This window comes from Podarcis liolepis (genome assembly GCF_965112155.1).
Source record: "Podarcis liolepis genome assembly, chromosome: 8".
Lineage (NCBI taxonomy): Eukaryota > Metazoa > Chordata > Lepidosauria > Squamata > Lacertidae > Podarcis > Podarcis liolepis.
Window position 1 is genome coordinate 6,636,611 of NC_139560.1, and position 23,325 is coordinate 6,659,935.

A 23,325-nucleotide genomic window follows, 5' to 3' on the forward strand; every position below is an offset into this window, starting at 1 on the left:
GGGCTAACTTAAAAGAAAATAGGATGGAACAGAAAAGACTTCAAACACAGGTAGTAGCATTTTACATTTCAAATGACCTTTTGTCTCAGAATTTTAAATATTCCATTGGTTCACTTGAAAGAGCACACATTCTGGTTTCATGCTGCACTAGGAAGGGATTTACATAGTTCAGATGTAATGCTTTTTTCATCTGGAAGGAATTCACTTAGAAAATGCTGTGTGTTTGCAATATGAGTTTGAAAGATACATTTTTCAACCTTGCTTTTAACTCTGAGACTTACAGCTCCAAGAGAACCTAAGCAAATGAGGCACTTACTTAATTTTGATTTCTGAAATTACTGTGGCCCATCCTGTGAGCTTGTTTTAGATACTTGAAGCTCTTTTACAGGTAATCAGCTCATAATTATTGCCATAACAGGCAAGGCATCCCAGGGGGAGTACTAAAGCTTCTGTTTCTTACACTACTAGGTATTTTGCTTGCATCACACAAAGATTATGCCTACTTCTCATTGAGGTGCTCAAACTGTGTCTGGGCTTCACCAATTCAGAGTACTAATATGACAGAATGTTCCTACATACCCACTTCAGATTGCTGTACCCTTTAGCCCCAGTCAGCATGGTTGGAAATGTTCAGCAGCATCTGGATAGTCCTAAGTCAGCTCTCCTGGCCTGGAGCAAAGTGTAGTTTGGCCTAGCAATATGTTTGGAAAGGAGACAGTGGCTTGTTTGCCCCAAACAAACCCTGAGCTGTAAGCCGAGAACAAAACCAAGGTTTATTTGAAGAGAAGCAAACCACAGTCCTGGACATCCAGACATAATGCTAAGTCAAACCATCGCATATCTCCCAGCAGCATGACAGTAGCAGGAGAGGGGGAGGAGCAAAGGACCTGCAATTTTAGCCCTGTGCGTTATGATGCAATATTGCTAATTTTTGCTTTAAGCCATAATTGAGTTTAACTGCTTTAAGTTGGCGTGAAAACCAGGCCACCAAGTAGTGGGCCTATGTTTATAAGGCAATAATGGGTGACAGGATTGCCCTAAAGCTTTAAAAAAAAATGAAAGGGGGTATTTTTTTTTTTAATTAAGCAAAATTAGCAACCAAATCCCCCATTTAGACCTGACCTTAGCACTCCTTTTGATTGGAAGTGGTAATGTTCATGGAATTCAATATAGAGGATCACTAGCAATGCTACTGACTGCGGCATGCCCTTTCTGTGCCCACAAAGAAGGAATGGTATTGAAAAAAATTGGGACATAGCATTGCCAGAACATGTAACCCAACATAGGCAAGTCATTGAGGGTAAAATGAAATGAGACAGTTTTGATGATACTTGGTTCCCCTTCATTATTTATATCAATAAATCTCATAAGGCCACCTGCATGCCAAACAGCAGTGGAAGGCTACCTTCGGAAATGAGAATGATGACAGGAGAACTCTTCTAATGCTCCCGTGTTTTAGTCACCAGATAAATTGTTCTTTTTATTTTGTTTGTTTGTTTTGGTTTTATATATACATTTTGTGGTATTAAGTGGAATTTTCTAAGGTACCTCCACAAACGTTCCAAAAAGGTTTTTAAAAAGAATGAGAAAAAGAATGGGGAAGTGGCTTTGGGAATTGATGTAACCTACTGTTGACACATGTTCTTCAGGTGATAGCTACCATATAGCAGTCTCACTCTGACACAGACTCACAGACTCTCAGACTGCTGACAGATATGAATTGTTCTTTCTGCTCTTGCTATTTTGAGCTAACTGCTGGTTAATAGCTATGCAATTGTTTACATGATCACTTGAAATAAAGTAAATGAAACAGGTGCCCTAGGAGGCTTCTTAAACTTTTAGGCTATGATCCTGTGATCGTATCAGTTACTTCACCCAGCATGTAATTTTAACCCCCAGTTGGGTTTATCTTAAAAATTATAGCTTGAAAGATTATTTCGTTTCCTTTATTAGTTGTTTGTAAACCTCGCCAGTGTGAGTGGTTTTTGTTTTTATTATTTTTAAATTGACTTGTTCATTAATAATCCACGCTAGTTTTGCCCACCCTCCCCCTTTTTTAATTAAAAGAATGGTTGTCCATTTACAATTCTTAGGTTACATCTGCTTTTCTTTCTTTTTTTCATTGTTAACAAAACTGTCCTACTTGGCAAGGTTTCTGAAAAGAAGTCTGTATGTTATGTGGACATTTTTTGTGCCAAGTTCAGAAAGCACAGAAAAAATGAATGAATTGCATTCCATGGCTGCTTCTATTCATACATTGATTGGGGGAGGGAGACTTGGAAGTGTACCCATAGTGGGACTGTCAGGCTCACACTTAGCTATGCATAAATAGATCTTTAGGGTTCAGTGCCTGAAATTTGTGCTGACCCACATAGCTCTAGTTATGGACAACTGTGTGTTGCTGCATTAGGAAAACTTGCACTTAAACAACACTATCTGGCAGCAAGCAGGTGAATAACTTCTTCTGTGTTTACCATACTGTGCTCAAGGTTTTCAGGCTAGAAGAAATGCTGTGTGGAATTGATAGACCTACAAATATAAGCACTGGAGTTCAGGTTCTTAGTTCAGTGGCACACTAGTCTCGCTGGTTGTCTCCTGAGTGTAGAGCTAGACTGTGATGGGAATTAGTCTGATAAACAAAGATTTCACCACCATCTTAATGTATCCAGTGAAAGGCAAACAGAAGGCATGGTTCTGTTCAGTAAGAAAATCTGAAGCAGCTGTTACTACTGTTCAGTAGTGACAGTTCTTTCACCGTGGTGATTCATGTTGCCTCTCAAGAACTTTTAAAATGTATTATTTATTTACATTTACAGCACTTATATGCTTTATAACATTAAGTTTTCTGGGCTGTTTACCACGCATGCATGCATGCACACACACACACACACACACACACAATTCAAATACAGGATAAAAGCAAAAGCAGCGTAGATATAACAAGAAAACAATACTGACTGCAACTCAAAGTTAAAACACAGGTATAAAAGCTGGTAGAAACATACTACACTTCTAGCTAATATTTCATTATCCATAAACAATTTTATTAAGGAATAACTCGTAATAAACACAAATGCTTGTTATGCTATTTGATCTTATGTAGAAAATGTGAATTCTTAAAATTTATGCTCAGGAGACTATTTTCTTTACATTTATATCCCATTTTCTTCTGTCCTGAAACCCAAGGCAGCATGCAAGTGGTTCGTAGGTGATCGCCCATCCAGGCACTGTCTGGACACAGGCCTGCTTCTGTTCAGCAAGGTGGTGTCCTCATGTGCCTTCTGACCATATCATGCTCATTCAAGAAAGCCGTATATGAATTTTAAGAAAAAACAAACAAATCATTGCATTCTTTCTCTTTTTTAGGGCATAATCCAGAAGATAGTAGATAGTCACAAAGTAAAAAATGTAGCCTGTTACGGTTTACGGCTCAGTCACCTGCAGTCAGAGGAAGTTCACTGGCTTCATCCAGACATGGGAGTGTCCAACGTGAGGGAGAAATTTGAACTATCGCACGCGCCGGAGGAATGGAAGTAAGGCAAAAACCTAGAAGCGTTCCTACTCGTTAAATGCATGATACTTTGAAAACTATGTTGTGTACTGCTCCATAGTTCCATAGAGGTGGAAGCAGTTAAATTAACAAGCAGATATGTTTTTGTTTAGGAAATGAGAAAGTAAACGATGCAGTGAAATCAGATATTTCGGTGGAAACCCAGTTGTGGGGGGCAGGAGGGAGGCCTGCTAGGTACAGGAAGCAAAATAAAAAATAATACAAACATGAAAAATGTAAACACAGGAAGAGTAGAACAGTGGCTGGCTGGCTTAAATGAAGCCTGTCCCAGATGGCTTATCTGCTGCCCTAGCAGTTTGAGTTGGGGAAGGATGGAATTGCTTCTTTGCTGTGCATTGATCCTGCTGACTAGGCAAGGGGGAGAGGCTATAAAAGACAGTTCAGGAGCTGGATGTTGGGGGAAACAGTTACCAAGTATGGAAAAAAGAGTGATGAGAGGCCCTAGAGACAGACATGTAGGGTCTACTTCAGGCATAGGCAAACTCGGCCCTCCAGATGTTTGGGGACTACAGTGGTACCTCAGGTTACAAATGCTTCAGGTTACATACGCTTCAGATTACAGACTCTGATAACCCAGAAATAGTACCTCAGGTTAAGAACTTTGCTTCAGGATGAGAACAGGAATCGTGCTCCGGCGGCGTGGCAGCAGCGGGAGGCCCCGTTGGCTAAGGTGGTGCTTCAGGTTAAGAACAGTTTCAGGTTAAGAACAGACCTCCGGAACGAATTCAGTACTTAACCCAAGGTACTACTGTATAACTCCCATCATCCCTGACCACTGGTTCTGTTAGCTAGGGAAGATGGGGGTTGTAGTCCCAAAACATCTGAAGGACTGAGTTTGCCTATGCCTGGTCTAATTGGTATAAGGAAGAGAGCTAGGGGCACTCCCTTAGAAGCACCATGGCTCAGCTTGGAAAAGGCAGGGGGAAGAGGATAGTGGGTATGAAACAGGAAAGACAACTGCCAATATTACCTCTCCCAGTGCTTGAGAGATAGTGGTGGGAGCACAGTTTGGAGATAGTCTGCTGCAAGTTCCTTAGTGTTAGTTGTGGTGAGCTGTGCCCTGCAGGTCCTTGAAGCATATAAGTAGTTTAAATATATTTAAAAGATTATTTCTTTGTGGGGAGGGGCGGATGCTGAAAATTCCCTGCAAGCACAGTGTTGCTAGACTGGTTCAGAGTAGTACACTCTATGGCTGCAGAACCCTGGTTTTGCTTGTCCCTGTAAACGCTGGCTATAGACTGAGGATGAAAAATCTTTTGACTATCTCTGACACTGTGGCTCCAAGTAGACCAACAGGGCAGGTTGCGAAACATTTATGAATGTTCTGGAACTGCATCCACACATTCTGTGTGGAACGTTTGGCAATTAAGACTTCTGTAACCTAATTTCCTGCTTTCTCTGGGACTTCTTAGCAGGTTGACAGGCATGGGACATTTGTGGAAACTATCATTCCTGTTAGAAGCACTGCTGAGTTACTGTGGGTCGTTGAGGAAGATGGCTCTCTTAATTATTGTGGCAGAGTTGCAGGGAACTCTTTTGTGTGTTCTCCCTACTTGTGTCAGGCAGAGCCTAATCTGCTCCAGCTTCTCTAGTTCCTCATTAAAAAGGTAAAGGGACCCCTGACCATTAGGTCCAGTCGTGACCGACTCTGGGGTTGCGGGGCTCATCTCGCTTTATTGGCCGAGGGAGCCGGCGTACAGCTTCTGGGTCATGTGGCCAGCATGACTAAGCTGCTTCTGGTGAACCAGAGCAGCGCACGGAAACGCCATTTACCTTCCCGCCGGAGCGGTTCCTATTTATCTACTTGCTCTTTGACATGCTTTCGAACTGCTAGGTTGGCAGGAGCTGGGACCGAGCAACAGGAGCTCACCCCGTCGCGGGGATTCGAACCGCCGACCTTCTGATCAGCAAGTCCTAGGCTCTGTGGTTTAACCCACAGCGCCACCCGTGTTCCTTAGGTCCTCATTAAGTTACAGCAAATATGGCAGTACTGTTTTTTCCTAGGCTCTGTAACGGACCTGGTTTGGTGTCTGGCCCTTCTGATGATAGTCACATCACTGCTAGTTTGCAAAAGTAGTGACTCTTCTCATCTAATGAGTGACTCACCCATTAGGAGTTCTTGCTACAAGCAAGGAGCTGCCATGCACTAGAAAAATGCCTTCTGATTTTTACAGTGTGATTTGGCTCTCTCTGGCTTTGCATTCGGTTTGACAGCCTATAAACATTGTTTTCTTGTGATGCTGAGTGCATTGCAACAAATAAAGTGCAACATGGGTATGAACTATCTTGGGACAGACTTGCTTGTCTTAACCCTTCACATTAAATTAAAAGGTTTTTTAAATTTTGAGTGAATAAAATGTAGCATTTATTTTTCCACATTAACATTTCTATTTCAGTGTTCTGTAGTGAACGTGTGATTCTTTTTTCACCAAGTAAATTATCATAAAATCATACAAAATTATACCTTTGACATTTTTTTAAAAATATACTTATATTCAGTGTGACTGTAATTTATGCTGGAAAAATTAGTTCTGAAACGTAAAAGTGCCAGTTTCATTTATAGTATTCACTGGTACTCTCATGTCTTAATGCATTGCAGAACAAAGATAATAACCTTTAAAAGCAAAGTTAGATAATTGTTCTGATGTTTAGGTGATCAGGTCATATAAAATCCCTCATGAAAGCATCATGAGTTGGTATAAATTATTCATCATCTTTCCAGAGTGTAATTTCATGCTTTATCAAAGATGTGCAGCCTGCCTTGCTCTCTTAATCTGTGGAGGTTTGTTGGGAATAATGAAACCACTGCTGTCATATTTTTTTAATACATGAAACACAGCATTTAGTATCGGATGACAGTGCTTGTAAAAATATTTAGATTAGTGGGGTAGAAGAAGAATTCTGGAAGGGGGCTTGAATCTAATAGCTTTCTACTGCGTAATAATATATAAATGAGGATTCTCCTTAAATAGCTTTAACTTTAAAAAAAATGTAAAAAGGAGGTTTCTGTCAGCGCGAATGAGAAGATGTGACAACTTAATTCTGGTATTCATATTTGTGACACCTTTTCCAGAGCTTTTCTATAGTAAAAGAGCCAGAGATGGAAGAATCAAGCGGTGGTTAACAAAGAACTAGATCTGCACCAGACCAGTGAAATGTGCAAGTCACTCTTGCAGCTGCTTTCTGTTCATGTTCTTCATTCATGGCTGCTCCTGTATTTAGCACTCAGACAACTTGCTGCCGAGAGCATCTGTGTTCTGCTCTACTGCTGGTGCTGACAACATGTAAACCCCACAATTTGGGCTTCTGATTCTTGGGACTCGCTCAGTGTCCTCATTTTGAGAAGTGCAGTAATGGAATATGAATGAATATGGGTGTGTTTTTTAAAGAAAGGGTAGGATAAAAATCAAATTAGTAATAATGGTGATGATTAATAAAAGTAGTAATGTTTTGGTCTATGAGACTGATTTCTGAATTCTATCCCAGGGACTTCTGGGGCTTCTCTAAAGTTTATCAGGAATTTTTCAATGAGAAAGATCAGTAATACCAGAAACCTTGTCTGCCACTGTTATCAGTGAGTAGCAGCAAGGAAGTTTTGCATGACTTCTGTGCTGCATTCACCATCTACAAGAGACAATTGCCAAAAAACCTGGTGAACACCCTGCATGGATTGGAGAGTTCTAGGATACAGTGACCTTGACAATGTGCAGGGCATCCTTGGCAGACAAGTCAATATAGAAAGGGTTCCCTGAAGATACAGAGTTTGCAAACCATTGGCCTAGAACAGGGGTCAGGAAACTTTTTCAGGAAACGTTAAGAGTCGTCAACAGGCTCATCTCAGCTATCTGCCAATCTCCCATTCCCACCACCCTTCTGAGTAATACCCCTCCCCACCTTCTCACTATATAGAAGGATCTGGCAACTTCTGTTTCAGTGTATCTGAAGAAGTGTGCATGCACACGAAAGCTCATACCAAGAACTAACTTAGTTGGTCTTTAAGGTGCTACTGGAAGGAATTTTTTTATTTTGACTATGGCAGACCAACACGGCTACCTATCTGTAACTTATACATCCTGCTGCAAGAAGTCTCAGAGCAGCATCAGAGCACTGATCCCCTTGAGTGTGGCACTTCTTTTTAACTTCAGTGGACCATTGCAGACCTGGATCATGTCTCAGTTGCACTTCTCGCAGCCTGAAACTGCACTACCAGCATAGCATTTAAACTGAAATAAAAACATAATGCAAATCGCTGTCTCCATGCTTAGGTGCTGAACAGCAGCATATGATAACATTTTTCTTCCCAAAAAAAGTTGAAACCATTATTTTTAGTGGAGTGGTTCCTTTTTTTAAAAAAATGTTGCCAATAAGCACAAAGGATGCTAGTGAAATTGGTGTTATTGCTCCCTGACTGTTCATTGTGATAACATTTTCTTATTTAGCAAAACTTGATTATGCTGAAGATTCGTTTGCATGGTGTATTAGGCAAGTCTCATCAACCTTTTCATTTTGAAAGACTGATGTTTGAAATCTTATAATTTTCATCTCCAGTTTTTAAATCACTGGAACTTACTTTGCATTATCTAGGGCAGTGTTTCCCAACCTTTTTTGGGCAAAGGCACACTTGTTTCATGAAAAAAATCTCGAGGCACACCACCATGCCAGATGGGGAAAGGTCACTTTTTACTTATGTAAAAAAAAATAAAAAAATAGTAACAGCATAGAAGGTAATGGTTAGGCTAGCATCCCTCTTCCAAATATGCTAGGTTTTTATTTGCAGGGACTGTTCTACATGGGAAAGCATTCAGCACTGTCATTCTCCCATCTGCCATCTGAATTGGTACTATTCTGGGTCAACTTACTCTGCTGCATGTGTAGATGAAAATGGCACCAAGTGTGGTGGAGGGGGCAGAACAGGTTTCAGATACAGGATATTAAGCATACATGTACTTCAGATTGAACTGGTTGCTTGCTTTGCAAGTTTTCATTTCCCAAATGACTGCCTTGGCAAGCGCAATACCTACCAGGCTCAACGCCGGTCTCGCGCTGCCGCTTCCTGCGCTCTCAAGGACCCGGGAGGAGGAAGGCGTGAAGGGAATCCCGAAGGCGCGAAAACCTCGCGCATGCGCAGGCCTTCCGCCTGCGACAGCCCAGTAGGCCGGCCGAAGCGAGCGGCGATGGGATGTGGGAGCTTGCTCGCTCGCCGCCCCGCGTGTGCCTATGTGGGGCACATTACAGCCCCGTGACGTCAGCGCCACGCAGGCAGCCAGCCAGGCAGACAGCGAGAGCCCCGCGCTGGGTGGCCTCTCCTCGCCGCCGCCGCCCCGCCTCTCGCCGCCCGACTCGCCCGCCTCCCTCCCACGGCACACCAGGCAACGTCTCGCGGCACACTAGTGTGCTGCGGAACACCGGTTGGGAAACACTGATCTAGGGGCAGAGAAGTTAGCATTTTAAAGTCTAAAGCAGTTGCAGTGGTAAAATAGTGTTTACTTCTAAAACTGCAGAACAGTTTTAGTTTTAAAACTGCAGAAGAATCTGCTTGTTGTAAAATGCTTTCTAGAAATAGCTGGTGACATTTTTAAAAAGAAAAAGAAGCTGCAAACAACTTGCAAGAGATCTCGATTTAGGCAGCCTGTGTAGAAGCCCAGGATTTAAAAGCTCTTGCTTAAGCTGATGATTATCTTCAGGTATAATTGATTGTTTTAATATGGTGCTAACGATGCTTTCATAGGCTGTGACTTGGAAGTTAGATTCATGTTGACACAGCGTGGAGAGTGGGATGATAATCACAGTAACAAACACATTCAGAATTGAAAGGTGGTGATTTCTTTGTGAGATCAGATAGGAAGAGGTTTACTGTGACATTTATTTATTTTTTGCTTGTGAGGAGGACAAAGTGACTTGTTGGCACTTCTGTTTCCTTATAATTTGTGCCATTAAAATATAGATACAGAAAGAAGCTGACAGTATTTTTTTGCAGAGAATGAAACAGGATGGATGCACAATAATTTTATAGCAATTAACTCATATTTGGATCAAATTTAATGCTATTGTAGGGAAGATATAATAGTTCTAAAGGAGGGTAGCACTTGTAAAGCATATTAGATGTGGGCCAATGTCTAAAAGGGAGACTCTTGGGAGTCCCATGGACTGCAAGAAGATCAAACCTATCCATTCTGAAGGAAATCAGCCCTGAGTGCTCACTGGAAGGACAGGTCCTGAAGCTGAGACTCCAAAACTTTGGCCATCTAATGGGAAGAGAAGATTCCCTGGAAAAGACCCTGATGTTGGGAAAGGTTGAGGGCACAAGGAGAAGGGGACCACAGAGGACAAGATGGTTGGATAGTGTTCTCGAAGCTACCAGCATGAGTTTGACCAAACTGCGAGAGGCAGTGGAAGACAGGAGTGCCTGGCATGCTCTGGTCCATGGGGTCACGAAGAGTCGGACACGACTAAACAACAACAACAACAATGTTTAAAAGAGCTGCATATTTTGGACAGAGATATTGCCAGTTTTTCACAGCAGCTGCTGGCATTCCTGGAGAGAAGAGTTCCATTTTATATAGAGAAGCTTGTTTGGATCTTGTCCATATCCTTCTGCACAGATCATGAACCAGTTATGTTATGATGGTCAATTACTGAAGGCCAGTAATACAGTTTGTGTGTCAGTGTTAATAAGAAATTAGAATTGTATGAATGGCGATTGCTGTGAAGTTCAGTGGTTTCAACAGCACCTTGCATAAGCATATCATTTCATGCAATTTTAAAATTCCCACCCGTCTCTCTTTAAAAATCAAGCATTGTTTCCCTGTTGCTTTTTGATGTGCATATGGATTCTCACATTTTTGGCTCTCATTGCAAGTCTTAATTTCATCTGTCTTGTTCTACCTCCAGGATATGTAGAATATATAGAATCATAGAATCATAGAGTTGGAATAGACCACAAGGGCCATCGAGTCCAACCCCCTGCCAAGCAGGAAACACCATCAGAGCACTCCTGACATATGGTTGTCAAGCCTCTGCTTAAAGACCTCCAAAGGAGGAGACTCCACCACACTCCTTGGCAGCAAATTCCACTGTCGAACAGCTCTTACTGTCAGGAAGTTCTTCCTAATGTTTAGGTGGAATCTTCTTTCTTGTAGTTTGTATCCATTGCTCCGTGTCCGCTTCTCTGGAGCAGCAGAAAACAACCTTTCTCCCTCCTCTATGTGACATCCTTTTATATATTTGAACATGGCTATCATATCACCCCTTAACCTCCTCTTCTCCAGGCTAAACATGCCCAGCTCCCTTAGCCGTTCCTCATAAGGCATCGTTTCCAGGCCTTTGACCATTTTGGTTGCCCTCCTCTGGACACGTTCCAGTTTGTCAGTGTCCTTCTTGAATTGTGGTGCCCAGAACTGGACACAGTACTCCAGGTGAGGTCTGACCAGAGCAGAATACAGTGGCACTATTACTTCCCTTGATCTAGATGCTATACTCCTATTGATGCAGCCCAGAATTGCATTGGCTTTTTTAGCTGCCGCGTCACACTGTTGGCTCATGTCAAGTTTGTGGTCAACCAAGACTCCTAGATCCTTTTCACATGTACTGCTCTCAAGCCAGGTGTCACCCATCTTGTATTTGTGCCTCTCATTTTTTTTGCCCAAGTGCAATACTTTACATTTCTCCCTGTTAAAATTCATCTTGTTTGTTTTGGCCCAGTTCTCTATATGCCTGCTGGTAGGGAGTGTTTTGTTTTGATTTCATGTAAGCTGCTCTGAGAGCCTTTTTGGATGAAGAGTGGGGTACAAATGCTCTAAATAAATAAAATATAAATATTACACAGAACGGTTAGAGATTTTTTAAAAAATTATGTGATGATGACTCATAACACAAAGCATATAATTTTTCTGCATTTTCTATCCTTGTAGATATGAACTTCGAATCCGATACTTACCGAAAGGATTTCTGAACCAGTTTATTGAAGATAAGCCAACGTTAAATTTTTTCTATCAGCAGGTAAACACATACAGCTTTGTTTAAACTTGCTTTTGGAGTTGTGAAAGTCTGCTTTGTTTATATAAGTAGCATGTCGATGCAGGCACAGAAAAATGGTAGTGGTATATGTTATTTGAAAGCACACATCAGAATTGGAGGGAAAGGTTGAGTCTCTTTTGTCAGTTTAAAGTGACAGTTAATGTCTCCCCAGTCAAGAAAAGCAATTTTAAGGCACCTGTTTTCATAGTATGAGTGGAGTTTGAAAATTTTGCACATAGCAGTGATTAGGTTTCCCCTCTGCACACTGACCCCAGTTTATGTATATGCTGCATTGGGATAGATTCAGAAATACTTTTGTCTAAGACACACTTGCAGTGTGGTATAAGTACCCTGGGATATTTCACTCTGGTTAAATTATGCCTTTCCATAAATAATGCCCAAAGCTGTGGCAAGAAGACATGTTTTGGAAGAGTTTTTCAGATCCTGGGTCTGACCAGCGCCTGGACTGAGTTTTGCTGTGGAAGAAAGGTGGCATATCATGAAAATCCACAATTAATATGTGTGCAGATATTTCAGAACCTAACTTTCCCCAATAAATTCCAGCTGTTATACACAAATTCCAGCTGTTCTCTATCTATCTATACATCAATTCTTTTAGAGATTCACACAAATCTGTGTAATAGATGTGGGATTTCCTCCCCCTAATAAATAATAATAATAATTTATTATTTATGCCCCACCCATCCATAATTTCCCCAGATTAAAAACATAGGGATATCTCATAAAGCTTTAATGAAAAAGGGTTGCCTTCTTTCTTGCTATAAACTTCTTTTCAAAATCCAATTAACTTAAACCAGCTAACCATCTTCAGACCCTCATCTACTTGGAACTCTTCTAATAATTTTCTTTGTGACCAGGAAAACTGTGTGCATTCTGCAGTTCCATGCAAGCACAGCTATAGTTCAATGGAAATACAGCAAAAAGCACAGGGCTTGGTTGCTGTGGGCAGAATTCATTCATCATCCTGAAAAATCTTTGCTTTTAGTCACTACAGCTGTGAAGATAAGCTTGAAAAGTGAGTGGGCAAAGTCTGGTGGAATCTCGGAAAGTAGAAAGGGGCTGACTAAGAATTTCTTAGTTCTTTAGCTAGCGAAGACAGCAGAGTTTCATTGTGCAATGTAGTCTCCCTTTTCTTCACAATGACTGACAGATTTACTGTAGAATCTTAAGTGGGAATCAATTATGCAAAATAAGTAGAGGTGTGCAAATTTGCTTAAATTGCATATGCAATCTAAGAGCTGCCGAATGCATTGTTGGTACAGGATTTGTTGTACTCCTTTGAGAGAGATTTTTTTAGAATTATCTAAATTCATGTCAGTAACCTAATTAGAAAGTTACAGCCAGGGATTTATATGTAACAGAGCAGTGGTAGAACATAGGCTCTGGCTCTGGCAGTGGCGGCCGGGACTCTGGTTCGGGTTTTGGCTCAACAACTTTTTTTGTCCAGATTTTTATCCTTTGAAATATAGCAACCATATATTAATGCTTGGGACGTGGGTGGCGCTGTGGGTTAAACCACAGAGCCTAGGACTTGCCGATCAGAAGGTCGGCGGTTCGAATCCCCGCGACGGGGTGAGCTCCCGTTGCTTGTTCCCTGCTCCTGCTAACCTAGCACTTCGAAAGCACGTCAAAGTGCAAGTAGATAAATAGGTACCGCTCCGGCGGGAAGGTAAACAGCATTTCCATGCGCTGCTCTGGTTCACCAGAAGCGGCTTAGTAATGCTGGCCACATGACCCGGAAGCTGTACGCCGGCTCCCTTGGCCAATAAAGGGAGATGAGCGCCGCAACCCCAGAGTCGGCCACGACTGAACCTAATGGTCAGGGGTCGCTTTACCTTTATATTAATGCTACATATTGGTGTAAAGAATTTAAGTTCATTGAACATAAGTTATCTCCCCCCCCCCCCCCCGTGATAAGAGTGACGAATAATAACAGCAATTGTGAGGTGGTGGAAGGCTTAATCCATTGATTTGTTTCCAGTGCACAGTGTTGCAGAATTCGTACTGGAGTATTATGATGATAAGATGGGTGTAAAATTGCTTTGGGGAGCTCTAGTTTGGATGCATATAGAGCTTGTGCTTGCCAAGGCGGTGATGTGATAGTGTCACAGATCTGTGGTCCGTTCACTGTTCAGTAGAATTGCTCCCAGGCTACTCTCAAGCATTATTGAGTGTGCTAGTATATGCCATGCTCACTGTGCTCTTGCCAGTCGGTTTGTTTTCCTTCTGCCAGCAAATCACTGAATTTTTTTCTTTAAGCACTGTCTGATTAGTGCCTTGCCTCATGAATTAATTGAATCGTTTTTTGAATACAGAAATGCCAGCACAAGTTGATTTTCAGGGGGACTGGAGGAAGCTTTTAGGACTTGCTTGTCATGGTCAGAGATCCTTTAAGTTGTTGTTTTTGTTAATAATATTATCCATTTCATTTCTATATTGTTTTATCTTTTAAAGAAAAAATATCAAACAATACTGAAGAAAAGTCAAATAAAGTATACTTTCAAGGCAACATAATTAGCAGGAATCTAAACATTATCTTAAAGATTTCACAATAAAACATTACAAAGGCAGTCAACTGCAGAATGCACATATAACACAGCAAAGTTAACAAATATTTTATCTTTTATCTAACATTCCAAAAGAAAACATTGCTAAAGAAAGTCAACTATAAAATGCACATTTAAAACAAACAGCATTATTAGCAAGAAAATAAAATATTTGAATAAAATGTTATCATAAGCATAGAACGTATCTGCTGATGTTGCTGCCAATCTTGCCAGTGGTGGTTCATGGAGGATGGCAGCTGTGGAAGCTCTGGCTCAATATCCTGGGTCTGAGCTAAGACACAGTCAAGATGGTCTCTGGCCTCCTCTTCAGCCTCAGCTTTTGTAGCTGGAGTCAATCAGAGGCCCACCCTCCCAGGCCAGGTGGAATCTTCCAGGACTTAGAGCCACGATGTTTATAGGCCCTCAACTCTTTCATGATGTTAGGAGTGATCATAGGAAGAGCGCTGTGGTCATTAGATTGACAGTGCCTGTTAGGTAATCTATTTAGACATTAGCTTCTTAAATTGCTATGGGGATTTTGTTTGGGGGTGTTGCTGTTGTTGGTATTATTATTTGTATCTTATGATTTATGTGGAAATTGTTCAATTTGACTGTGTACTTTTTGATGTTTTATTTATTGTCTATGATTACTTTTGTTACGTTTGGAACTATGCAATTCCCCCTCCCCCATGTTGTAAGCCACCTTGAGCTTGATTTTAACTATGGAAAGGCAGCATACAAATTATATTATGTATGTATGCATGTATGTAAATCAATTTTTAACGACTAGATCATAGGCTACCAAGGGTTTGCTGTACTGCTCTGGAGTCCATTACTGCATGTTAAATCTCTGCCAGACATTCCTGTAGATTTATTTCTTTATCTCATACAGTTTATATACCACTTGATTATAAAAAGGCAAAAACCTCCAAGCTGTAGATGTGATGGTGGTGATGTAAACTCTCCTATAGTCTGACATAGCTCAAGTCTTCCTCAGTTTGTGTTCTGCTTTTGTATTTTCTGCTGCTTCCAAGCTCTCTAATATAACAGGAAGCAGCTGAGGGTCTAGTCAATGGAAGATACACGTAGGAGTGGTCATCTCTCTCTTGGGACATTTTTCTATTCCAGAGACCAACTAATACAATGACAGACAGTTGGCTAGGTCAAAAGGAAACTCTTTTAAGAGCAGTCAGGAAAAATTATGATGGTAGATAATCCTTACTGTTCTCTGAGCCATGCAAATCTATGAAATCTTGTAAACCTATATCTTACCAGGTGGTGATCTTTCCATATGGCAAGATACATTTACAAACATTCCAGCTTCCTCCTCCTGGTAAAATTAAAATTAGTAAGATAGTACGCCTGATTACTTAAAGTGATCATTTGTACTAAAAGACTTGCATTGCTTCCAATATTATAAAGGTTCCCAAGTGTATAGTTTGATTTTGCCAGCAAAATCGGAAGTGGGAGCATATACAAAGACAGCTGGGGGATCTGTCCACCATGACAGAAGGGGTAATTTTAAAGTCATTCTGCCTTGCACAATGCCCTGTTGGCAAGCAGTTCCCTTCCCCCAGTCACTAATGTCCTTATTATTACCATAGAAATAAGGGAGCCTGTGTAATTAGTGCAGGATGTCAAAGATCAACTTGCATTAATGTAGCAACTGTGACCTTTTTGATAAGGCAGAGCAGCAGCTGAGGGCAGATGGCAGCTGAGCGTTACCCTAATGCAAAGCTTTGCTTTTAAAAGCTGTAAAGAAAGAAAAAAACACCAGTGTGTATTTTCTTTGGAGCATGGAAGTCTTGTTTAATGATTTGTCCGTTGTAAAGCTGGCCAAAAGGGAAGGGAGGACTTCTATAAATAAAGCAGAGTAGTAACCACTTTTTACCATTCAACATTGTAGAAGCCATGATGATCCCACAGGATAAGAAACTTACAACAAATGGGATGTAGAGGGTTTCATCCTCCGACAGCCTACTTTACTTCTTTAACAGATGCGGAGAAGGGACAGAGTGCTCTATCAGTCTTTAGCCACTTTGCTTGCCTTCATGCAGTGCCTTATCTACTATGGCTACCAGGCAAGTTCTGAAACACAAGGTTGCTTTAAATAATGGCTTATTTAGAGGTCACATTCTGTGCATGGGTTCAACAGCGGCTTGAAATCCATGCTTTTATATACCTAAGTCAGTCGTCTTCATTGCTGACAGTGCTTGTAAGGAAGCCTTGAAAATATACTAGATTGAATAATGTTTTGTTGGGGGCTAGTAGTGGAGGGTAGAGGAAGCTCTGTTCCTTCCCTGGTAACCCTCTGGATTTTCAGTGGGCACAGAAAATGACATTCACTTGGACCAGCTTTACATGTCTTTGTTTCTACAGTAACATTCTGGGGGCTGTTTTAAATGCTACACTTACCATGGAGATTAGCATCCCCATGGTGAGTTGAACTACCAACCTGCACACACACACCTGCTCTCTCCATCTGTCTCATGATGTTATGAACAACTTTGTACATGTGCGTTCAGAAAGGAGACATCTGAAGAAAACATAGTATTTAACTCTGCACTGTTAGCACCCCTATGCCCAGGTGGAGGAGATGAAAAACAACCTCAGATTAATGTCTTGCAACCTTATCCCGAGACTCATCTTGGTGCCTTTGGATTGCTTGCTGTTTAATTAATGCATGATTGGTTTCCTACTGTGAAAGCTGGACATTAGGAACCTGTTCAGATCCTTTCCTATCCTTAAGCCACACCAATAAACCCGCTACTGCGCCTTGCACTCAGGGCTCCTCAGTTTCACCCTCTCCTGTTTATGTGCCCCTCCTAATTAAGGCATGTTTGGTTGAATGTAACCTCATCCATGCCTTGCCCTGACTTATGCTTTTTGGGGGGGGGCTGTATCTTTTTGCTGCACAAAGATGAAAACCTTGATTATTCCATGTCTGGTCTAATAGCAATCTTCACATCTGAATTAAATCCCTAGGCTATGGTGAATGTTTCTTCCTGAGATTTTGTTGCTGTAAGGGCTGGGGGTTGGGGGGGGAGATCTGGCTAAATGAGGCACATGCCTTCTAAAATGTAGCAGCTGCTGCATAAGGCAATACAGTCAGTAATAAATTTATTCTTAACTCATGCACCAGAGTAAGCCTATACTGTTTGGAATGTCCAAACGTATGAGCTCTTCATTCCTCTCATCTGGACTGCGTATCGCGCCAGTCTGATGTGCCAGGGAACTTGACTACTGGCGGGTTTTACAATTGTTCCTTAATAAATGTTTTGAAGTCTGGGAAGTGACTAGTCAGCAAGTTATTCAAGAAGTGCGCACAACCAGTGTTCTGTCTCAACAAAAATAAGGATCCTACTGAGAGAGCAGACTTGCTGTATTTTTGCTTTTTGTTTCCCAATAAGCTTTTAGCCTTTGAAAGGGTTGCTGCTATTGGGGCTCCTGGCTTAAGCTCAACTCTGTGTTTACTCATAATAAGTCCCACTGAGTTAAATGGGGCTTTCCCTGTGTGTGTGCTGCATTTCAACCTTGAATCGCTTTCTCTGGTTCATCACCCCTTCCCCTGGTGCGAAAAACATGTATGAGCTTAAAGAGAAATTCTCAAATGGTTGATCTCAACCTGCTTTTAATTCTGATTTTCCCGTTGGAGTAAAATTCCAAACTGGGGTACGATTCTTCTCACTGAGTCTGGGACTACATCTTTGGCAACAAACATGGGTTTCCTAATCTCATCTTTTCCTCCTGCTGTGCAAAAGTGGAGGAGGGATGGATTTGCAAGGGAGAGAGTGAGTGGTGAGGTGTGTGAGAGTGTAGGGAAAGAGCTGCCTGCTGCACAGTCTGAGATTCACCCTCCCTAAGAATTCTTTTCTGCCAGCCAGTATTATACTTGAACAAGTTCCGGAAAAAACAAAAAAATTCCTTCCAGTAGCACCTTAAAGACCAACTAAGTTAGTTCTTGGTATGAGCTTTCGTGTGCAAGAACTAACTTAGTTGGTCTTTAAGGTGCTACTGGAAGGAATTTTTTTGTTTTGACTATGGCAGACCAACACGGCTACCTATCTGTAACAAGTTCCGGAAAAGAATTCAAAGAGGACCTGGAGAAGAAAGCATGCAGGCGCAGGACAGATTAAGCACCTTTGGCCCACTTGACTCTTCTCCCTTCCAAATGCCCTCAGCTATTTTAAATGTCAACAATAAACAGGGATTTGGAAATTCTGATTGAGCTTTTGAACTGCAGTTCTTGTCGTTTACTGCTCTGAGGCAGTGTCTGCAAACTTGCCGTCTCACCAGTTCCTGTAGCTGCCTTCTGCCATAATGTCTGCATGGTGAAATAAAGGTTTTGGGGAGCAGTCACCAACTCTCTCAGAATCTAGCTCCTAGATTCACAGATTATGATGTGTGATTTTTGAAACTGCGAACCAACCAAGAGTCCTTAGGAACTGTTTTCCAATATGAAGGTTCAGATTCCAAAGCTGTAAAGTGGGCCATAGTTAATGTATTTGCTCAAGCACCCCCAATGACAAAAGAAGAAGAAAACAAGTGCATGATCTTAAATAGTCTTCCCCAACCTGGTGCACACCAGTTGTTTGGGGCTACAATTCCCATCATGCTGTCCATGCTGGCTATGGCTGATGAGAATTATAGTCCAGCAACTTCTGAAGGTCACCAAGTTGAGGAAGGCTTCCCTGGCGTCTTCTGTGCACAGCAACCTTTGCTGTATATGAACATATTTAACTAATAAATCAGTGGTTTCCAGATGTCTGAGACCCAAGCTATTTCAATGTATTTATTTATGCAGTCTTCCCTCTTAAAAGTATGAACTGTTCACCTTCTTAGGACCCTCACCCTGTGCTTCTTCATGAATCAGTGTTCAGGTCATGCTTCCTCCAAGTGCAGGCAATTAGCTGCATTTTTGCACTAGGAGTGATGCTGTCACCACCTGATACAATCATGCTGCACAATTGCTAGCTCAAATCAGACAGAGACTGATTTGAAGAAATTAAGGCCAAAGCAGTAAATCATGCAGAGATGCAGCAAGTAGCTCCCTCTGTGAGTGTATCATTCCAGGTTCTCAGAATCTTTTAAATAATTTAATTACTTCTCATGCCTATCTAGCAGTTCTCTTGCCACATCCTATTGTGCCCTAGCACAGAGTTTGGGAATTGCTGCTTTAGCATCTCTGGCAGATTGAAGTTTCGGCTTACCCATATTTCCTGGACTTCATGAATGTTCTATATTTAACCTTAGTCAATGGAAGAAAGTTTAGCACACAGCAATAGGCTTTGGGGCACGGAGTGCTCTTATCTTCTGAGCAGCAAACTGCTGCTGTAGTTGCAGCAGGGTGATTAGTGAACATCACTGTTACGAACAGTATTCCTGAATAAGGAATTGCACTGGCTGCCAGCTAACTCCCAGGCTAGGTACAGAGCGCTGGTATTTGTGTACAAAGCCCTATACAGCTTGGGACCAGATTGTTTCACCACCTATATACCCAACTGATCACTGTGCTCTGCAGCAGAGGGAACCCTATGGATACCATGCTATCAGGAGGTCCCTTTTGCACATTGTCAGAATTGACAATCTCCTACACTTTGGCACTCCTTTCCACTGCATATCAAACAGGTGCCTTTTCTACGAGTTTCTTCGCACCTGTCAAAGACCTTCTTATAAAAAAGTTCGCAGATTTTTATCCCAGTTGATATCTCTCCTGGATCTGAACTGACTACTTGCCCGAGACATTTGGAAGCTTGGGTAGAACAGAGAAAACCAGTGGGATGTGGTTATCTCCAGATGCTAACACTTGAGGAACAGCAAGGAAGGATGTACTTGAGGTGTTGTCACTCTGTAATCAAAGAGGGCATTGACTCTAGTAAGCTAGAAATCGAAAAAGGGTCTGACTCCATTACAGGGGTTGTGCTCTCCCCCCTCCCCCCGTCATTGAAAAGCTCAAGGAGATCTTGAGATGAAGAATTAAGTCAATGAAGCACCCACAGGAGGAAATGTTTTGGTAATAAGGTTCAATTAGCTTCAAAGTCAAAAATTGTGGCCACGGCAGTACAGTGAAGGAGCAGCAAGGCAACCATTATAACAAACCTAGCTTGGTAGCCATAGGCGAGAAAGGATTCCATGTTCATGAGAGAGCAGGATGGCAAAAGAAAGATGGAGCACTCTGTTTCTCTCTCCTGCACCCAGTACAGAAATGTGCAGAGGACTGTTGCAGGAAGGATGAAGCTCCACTCTCTCCAGTTTTGGCAGGCTAATAATTTTGTTGTTGTTGCAGGCTAGTAACTTTTGTGGACTTGCTTCCAAAGCTGCACTATAGTTAAAAACAGCATGAAGATCAAACTTCTTTAGATGAAACAAACAAAAAAAATCACTGCCTCACCTTCTAAAGGAAGTGCTTCTGGAAAAATTGAAATACATTGAACTTTTCACTTGGAGAGAATAGAATAATAATAAATTTATTTATTTAAACCCCGTGAAGCAAATAAAATCACTAATGCTGTAAAAGCACAAACATTAGCTGAGCTGGTTATCTTATCAGTTACTATTGTTTGGTTTTTTTGATTCTTCTGTTTGTTAAAAATAATAAATAATAAAAGATACTAAATCTATTTTATTCCATTGGTATGGGTTATGGATTTCTGTTTGTTTATTTGGTAGGTTTGAACCCTACTTTTTGAAGAAGAAAAAAACTTCACAAAGTAGGTTACAGTTTCAAAAATTATGGCATTACCAATATGCAAAATATGAAAATGGATGCCCTAAATTAATCTGTCAAGTCTATCTAGCAAAACAACATTAAAGTCCAATAGGTGGCCATAGGGCCCTTAATATATGTTACCTGCTAAAGGCAACTGAAAATTGCTAATTTCTTGTTTGTGATACCTTCTCTAGAAAGTCTTAGTTTCTGGGTACTATACTGCTGCTGTGCATTGTTGCCCCAGTTCTTGATTCTGAAGAAACAAGAGTTTATTCCCCGAAGAGATGGAAATCTTTAGGACCAAATATAGAGCACAGTATAATAGGAAATGGTTGCAATATGCTTGGCTGAAACCAGCATGTGCTCATTCACCCACCAGTGTTTGCTTTCTGTTTAAGAAATTATTGTGTGTATGGTTACTTGTTACTATAATCTTTTTTAAAGTTTCTTTTTTGGGGAGATTCAGGGATTTGGAGGGTGAGAAGGGAAACTGTGATGCTGCAGTAGACTGCAGTTAGAGAAATGTACAGTGGTGCCCCGCAAGACGAATGCCTCGCAAGACGAAAAACTTGCTAGACGAAAGGGTTTTTCAGTTTTGCGTTGCTTCGCTAGACAAATTTCCCTATGGGCTTGCTTCGCAAGACGAAAACGTCTTGCGCTTTTTTAAAAAAGCCTCTTGAAGAGGCGCAGTTGCGACGGACCGTGCTTCGCAAGACGAAAAACATCGCAAGACGAAAAGACTCACGGAATGAATTATTTTCGTCTTGCGAGGCACCACTGTATAAGACATAGCAGTATGCTAGGGCAGTTGGCTTTATATTCAGATAAGAGGTAGCAATCTTACTGTTCCTTTCCATGTGTGTTAAGGGGAAAATTGTTTCCTGGATGTGTAGTATCCAAAGAAGAATTCAGAGTTGTGATCTAGGTGTATTTGCTTCGTTGGTTTGATGCACTTCATCACCAAGGCTAGAGCACTTTAGAGCTTTTGAGGTGATTGCACATTTCATCTTCTCCTTGACTGAGCATCTTGTATTCAAAATGCTTTTTCGATAGGGTACTGTTGTACAGTGTTTACTTTTATTTTTACTTCTTTGCATTCTCTTAAGACTGGAAATAGTGTTTCTGGGGCTTGTGTGTGACCTTTTTCATGCACTGCTAACTCAAAGCGAGCCCAAGAACATTTCCTAAAACAACGCTTTTCTGCGCTTCTTAAAATTCCTAGTGGTTCAAGATCAAATACAACATTAGACATCATATGAAGGTGGGGAGGAAAGCACGAGTAGTCAAGAGAGAGACTGAAGCACTATTGAGCGATGAACCCAAAAGAGAGCATGAGCATACATGTGAAATATGGGGGCAGAGGCATATAGCAGTCACGGTTGTGTTCTCATGGTCATTGGGAGCAGCAGATAAGTTTGCATGGACTATTAGACCAGGAAGTCTGGCATGGAAAGGAATAGATTGCCTGGGGAGGAAGAGGCATTTGTGGCTGGGTGGCCAACCTGTAGCAAGGTTGCCTTAAGTGACAGTTCTGTAACAGGAGCAGGAGAGCACATGGTTTTGGACCTTCCCTTTTGCCTGCCTCTCCTCTTGTCTGTTCCCTGAGACAAACCACTCCGAAGTGGTCAAGGGATGCTGAGGTTTTCATTCTAATATGAATTAGTGTGGCACTCTTTTATATTTTGCGTTCCCTCTGTGGCTCATGTGCCAAAAAGGCTAGCACCTTGGTTTTGGAAGTGAATGGTAAATATTTTAAGAGACACAAGCAATGGAAGTACAAGTCATGTATGAAGCAGAGGCAGATTTAGGGGAACGTGACCAGTTTGCCTGCACTAGGTGCTGAGCCAAAAGGGCACTGCAGGGAGCACTGTAGAATGAAGGGGAAGGGGGGCCCTGAATTTTTGGGTTACCCAAGGGCACTGCTGAAATTTGAGAGCCCAAAGCCTGCCACTGTAGGAAGAAGTCCATAGATAGTGCTTTCTTATTGAATCTGAGTATGCAATTTAAGGAGAGGCCTTCTGTGATAATTTAAAAACCTAAGTGAAGCACAAAGTGCATTTCCCCATATTGTCAAACATTTAGTATAAAAAAGCTACAGTACGGTGGTACCTCTGGTTGCGAACGGGATCCGTTCCGGAGCCCCGTTCGCAACCTGAAAGGAATGCACCCCGCGTCTGTGCATGTGCGGGTCGCGATTCGCCGCTTCTGCGCATAGCATGCGCGTCACGTCATTTTGCGTGTCTGCGCATGCGCGAGTGACGAAACCCAGAAGTACCCCTTTCCAGTACTTCCGGGTCGCCGCGGGACGCAACCTGAAAAAATGTATCATGAAGCAAATGTAACAAGAGGTATGACTGTACAGAAAAAGGGAGCCAGGGGTTGGTTAGAATGTTTCAGACTAGGGCCTGAGAGAGCAGAGTTCAAATCCCCACTATGCCAGGGGTGACCTTGGGCCAGTCATT

The 23,325-nt window shown here is 41.7% G+C and overlaps 1 protein-coding gene across 31 annotated transcripts in view; it reads left to right on the forward strand.

Annotated features, from left to right (window-relative positions):
* The window catches only part of PTK2 (protein tyrosine kinase 2), a gene marked incomplete at its 3' end in the record, with an annotated part of 202,501 nt that overhangs the window by 94,744 nt on the left and 84,432 nt on the right, over positions 1–23,325 (forward strand). For 30 of the 31 annotated variants that reach the window (XM_083516583.1, XM_083516600.1, XM_083516598.1 and 27 more), the window contains 2 exons: positions 3,367–3,533; positions 11,482–11,569. In XM_083516583.1, coding sequence (XP_083372709.1) covers positions 3,367–3,533; positions 11,482–11,569 — 255 coding nt within the window. Of the gene's footprint in view, positions 1–3,366; positions 3,538–11,481; positions 11,570–23,325 lie in introns of those variants that run through there. The other variant, XM_083516594.1, reaches the window with a different exon arrangement.